General features: G+C 43.2%; 1 protein-coding gene across 1 annotated transcript; it reads left to right on the forward strand.

Annotated features, from left to right (window-relative positions):
* Positions 1 to 204: 204 nt before the first annotated feature.
* LOC124690337 (receptor kinase-like protein Xa21) lies at positions 205 to 4,253 on the forward strand. The gene is made up of 4 exons (XM_047223730.1): positions 205 to 375; positions 915 to 2,229; positions 2,302 to 3,498; positions 3,604 to 4,253. The coding sequence occupies exons 1-4, from the start codon at positions 205 to 207 to the stop codon at positions 3,972 to 3,974; spliced, it is 3,054 nt and encodes a 1,017-aa protein (XP_047079686.1). The 3' UTR covers positions 3,975 to 4,253.
* The last annotated feature ends 200 nt before the right edge of the window (positions 4,254 to 4,453 follow it).

The following is a 4,453-nucleotide window of genomic DNA, read 5'->3' on the forward strand; positions in this document are numbered from 1 at the left end:
TCGTGGAAGCCACGGCATTTGTGGGCGACACTATTGTCTATATCGAAAAGATAAACGTTTACTTGACCCACTAATGCATCCAACGAAACCGAGAAACGGACGATGTCCACGCAATATGTTCTGAAAGCACATCATCCATCACAAAAGAACCGAAGCAAGCGCGATTGGAAAAATTGAGAACCAGAGACTAGAAAACCGCTCAACATGCTGATGTTTGTCAGCATCGAAACAGCTCCAGATAGGTCGCACATCATTGCAAAAGATCTCTGTCGGTTTGCGGTTGAAAAGTATATAGCTGGACTAGCTGTGGACTTGTGGGATTCGAAGCTGGACACGCCGCAACAACCTTGTCCAGCTCAAACAGCGACATCGGCGGTTTGCGACGAGCGGTGAAAAGTAGCGGTTACTGGATTGGTTGACGGGCTCCAGGTCTTCGTTGCAGACGCGGTCAAGCTAAGATATGCCGTGGGAATCTCATATGATGTGCAAGTGTGTGGATGTGAGGACGCTGTAAGTGTGCTTTTAAACCCATGGGGCCTCAGCCAGCTGAGCACCCAACTCACAGCTCACACACCACCAATACCCGGCAAACCCACGCAGAAACGGCTCCCGTGTTGTCGTGCTGTGCTCCACGGCGGAGCAGAGAGGTGCGCTTTCTCTCTCCTTAATTATCTCTTTTGTCTTGTGTCTTTCTGTCAGAACTGTGGGTGAAATTTAACAATTTTCTGAAGTTACTCTGTTACGCTTCAGATAACTGACCGCTAGTCCCCCTTGATAGCATCCGCAATCGCACCTATTTTTGATAGGCTCGTTAGCTTGTTCATACTAGCTTGCTTGTTAAAGCATACGCAAAACGTTCATACTAGTTTGCAGTTCATGACATGCCCACCAAGTTTATGATTCATTTTTTGCAGGTGATGCGTTCTCCCAAGCAACCGGCGAAACTAGTCATGCTTTTGCTATGGGCGCTGTTGCTGCTCTGTAACGGAGTTGGCAATGCCCTTGGCAAAACGATCCACGAGAACAGCGTCGATCTGCAGGCTCTGCTCGCCTTCAAGCAAGGCGTCATCGATACGCAAGGAGCCTTGAGCAGCTGGAACACCACCACCACCAACTTCTGCCGGTGGAATGGTGTCAACTGCACCACGACACGACCATTTCGCGTCTTGCGGCTTGTCCTCCCCGGCCAGAACTTACAAGGCCAAATTACCTCCTTTCTTGGAAACATGACCTTCCTTAGATCTCTTGACCTCTCCTATAATAGCTTCGTTGGCCCCTTGCCTATCCTTGGCCATCTCCAACAACTAAAGATACTTTATCTGAACAACAACAATTTAATTGGGATAATTCCTGATTCACTTACCAACTGTTCTAGCTTGGACTCCTTGGATCTCTCAGCAAACTCGCTAGCGGGTGTAATTCCTACGAAGCTAGGCCTTCTTTCAAATGTGACATACATCAATTTTAAATTAAATCAACTCGAGGGAAGAATTCCCGATGAGCTTGGGAGGTTGTCGAAATTGCAATACTTGCTCCTGGGCAACAACAGGCTCTCAGGTGAATTCCCACATGCCATCTTGAATCTTTCAGCTTCCCTCCAATACCTAAGCCTAGAGTTCAATATGCTAGGTAAGACATTGCCATCTAACATTGGCGACCTTCATTTTCTGACAGAGCTTACCTTGGAAAACAACAGGTTTGAAGGTCAAATCCCGGTTTCAATTGGCAATGCCCTAGGGTTACAACTGATAGATTTATCAAATAACAGTTTCAGTGGGAAAATTCCTACTGATTTCGGAAAGCTTTCAAACCTTACATTTCTAAACCTTCAATATAACCACCTTGAAGCAAGAGATGACCAAGACTGGGAATTCCTGAATTCATTGAGGAACTGTAGTTCTTTAAATGTACTCTCCGTCGCATACAATGAGCTAAAGGGCTTACTACCCGAGACCGTTGGTAACCTATCATCCAGCCTTGAACAGCTTCTGTTGGCTGGAAACAGCTTATCAGGACAAGTTCCCCAAAGCATAGGGAAACTTAGTGGACTAACCAAACTTTCACTAGATCATAACAATTTTACTGGTACAATTCATGGATGGATAAAAAATCTCAAAGACATGCACATTCTACATCTCGAATCCAACAACTTCACGGGGCCAATTCCATCCTCTATTGGGAACCTTACGAAGTTGCTAGACCTTTCCCTATATGAAAATAAATTTGAAGGTCCAGTACCAGATAGCTTAGGAAACCTTCGAAAACTCTTAAACTTACACCTTGGGAATAACAATCTTGAAGGGCCTCTACGATCGAACTTTGCAAACCTCCAACCGCTCATACTTTTGAACCTTAGCCACAATAATATCCAAGGTGCCATACCTCGAATTGACAATCTCAAACAACTCACAATTTTAGATCTATCGTCAAATAAGCTTACTGGAGATATTCCTAATTCTTTGGGCGAATGCTATTGCTTAGCGAATTTGCAATTGGACAAAAACTTTCTGACTGGAAATATCCCAGCTACTTTTGGCAATCTGTCATTGCTGAGTACGCTAAAGCTTTCACACAACAACTTGTCAGGCACAATTCCATTTACTCTAAATAGACTAGAGGCCCTCAACGAGCTCGACCTTTCCTATAATCATCTTCAAGGAGAAATACCAAGAAATGGAGTACTCGAAAATGCTACAGCTATTTCACTGGAGGGCAACTGGGGCCTGTGCGGAGGTGCGATGGATCTCCACATGCCCCCGTGCCCCACTGTTTCTCGGAGATCAGAGAAGTACTATTTGTTCCGAGCATTGATTCCATTATTTGGCTTCATGTCACTCGTAATGTTGACCTATGCTATAATCACCGGGAAGAAAACATCACGAAGAAAGAACTTATTTTTGCTTTCTTTTGGTAAGAAATTCCCAATAGTCTCTTACAAGGATCTAAATCAAGCTACAAGAAACTTCTCAGAGGAAAGGCTCCTCGGAAGAGGAAGCTATGGTTCAGTGTACACAGGAAAGTTAACCAGAGCTAAAATACAAGTGGCCATTAAGGTTTTTGACCTTGAGATGAAATTTGCAGACAAAAGTTTTTTAACGGAATGCGATGTTTTGAGAAGCATTCGACATCGGAACCTTCTACCCATCCTAACAGCTTGTTCGACAATCGACAACAATGGTGATGCTTTCAAAGCTATAATTTACGAATTCATGCCTAACGGCAACTTGGACACATGGTTGCATAGCAAATTTGCTGGTGGTTCTTGTTTGAGCTTAGCTCAAAGAGCAAGCATAGCTGTTGGCATTGCAGACGCGTTGGCTTATTTACACCATGATTGTGAAAGGCAGATTGTACATTGTGATTTGAAGCCAACAAATATCCTTCTTGATGATGATATGAATGCTTATTTGGGAGACTTCGGCATTGCAAGCCTCGTTGGATATTCAGCTTCAAATACCTCAACTGAACTGAAGGGAACAATAGGGTACATAGCTCCTGGTATAGTAAACTCTTGCACTTGCTTATTTGTATGTGCATCTATCATTTACATTAACAAATAAACTTTTACACTTTACTAATTACTGCAATCTTATCTCTTGGTAGAGTATGCTCAAAGTGGCCAGGCGTCCATCAGTGGGGATGTTTACAGTTTTGGAATAGTACTCCTAGAGATGTTGATTGGTAAAAGACCGACGGATCCTATGTTTGAGAATGAACTCAGCTTGGTCAACTTTGTGGAGAGGAATTACCCAGACCAGATACTACGTATCATTGATGCTCGTCTCCAAAGAGAATGTGAGAGCTATATCCAAGCACACATTACAATGGAAAATGCGGTCTATGGATGCTTGTTATCACTCATTCAAGTCTCTCTCTCTTGTACGCGTCTGAACCCAAGGGAACGAATGAACATCAGAGAAGTAACCACTAAGCTCCATTCAACCAGAGCGTCATGCATTAAAGCGACAAAGTGAGAGCAAGTCTTGCTTCACTAGAGTGGCTTCAATGGGTCATGAGCTCATGTTATACCAAGTTGATTTTCTCCTTCATATTTTTCAGTATTATGAATAAATTGTGGAAGATGACAGAATAGCCACATGGACACTGAGTAACATGCATAATTTTAGGTTAGCACTGGATGTTGTGATATGGAAGGATGAATTGAGCTAGAAGAAAAGTGATTGATGTAAACTAGTTTCGGTGGTAGTAAGAACCATATTAAGTACAGAACACCGCACTAGTTTTGGTGTATTTGATATTTGCCGACACTATGCAAGGTTGTGGGTTCTCGGAAGTGCACCAACCACAAATGATTAACCTATGTAATCATTGGATTGGTATTCCTATGGATGAACAATACCCTTAGTTTAACCACCCAATGCCCTTGCCTACATCTGCAACATCGAGTTTACATTTTGAGGTGTTTTGCGGTACCCTCGAATAAATAGTAGCC

Source organism: Lolium rigidum, chromosome 2 (genome assembly GCF_022539505.1).
Source record: "Lolium rigidum isolate FL_2022 chromosome 2, APGP_CSIRO_Lrig_0.1, whole genome shotgun sequence".
NCBI classification, from domain to species: domain Eukaryota; kingdom Viridiplantae; phylum Streptophyta; class Magnoliopsida; order Poales; family Poaceae; genus Lolium; species Lolium rigidum.

What these genes read in the sequence shown, in the direction of transcription:
- LOC124690337 (XM_047223730.1), top strand. Translation starts at nt 205, where the DNA reads ATGCTGATGTTTGTCAGCATCGAAACAGCTCCAGATAGGTCGCACATC. An exon ending in CTCAAACAGCGACATCGGCG is followed by an intron (nt 376 to 914) that starts GTTTGCGACGAG and finishes CATTTTTTGCAG; the next exon opens with GTGATGCGTTCTCCCAAGCA. An exon ending in AATAGGGTACATAGCTCCTG is followed by an intron (nt 3,499 to 3,603) that starts GTATAGTAAACT and finishes ATCTCTTGGTAG; the next exon opens with AGTATGCTCAAAGTGGCCAG.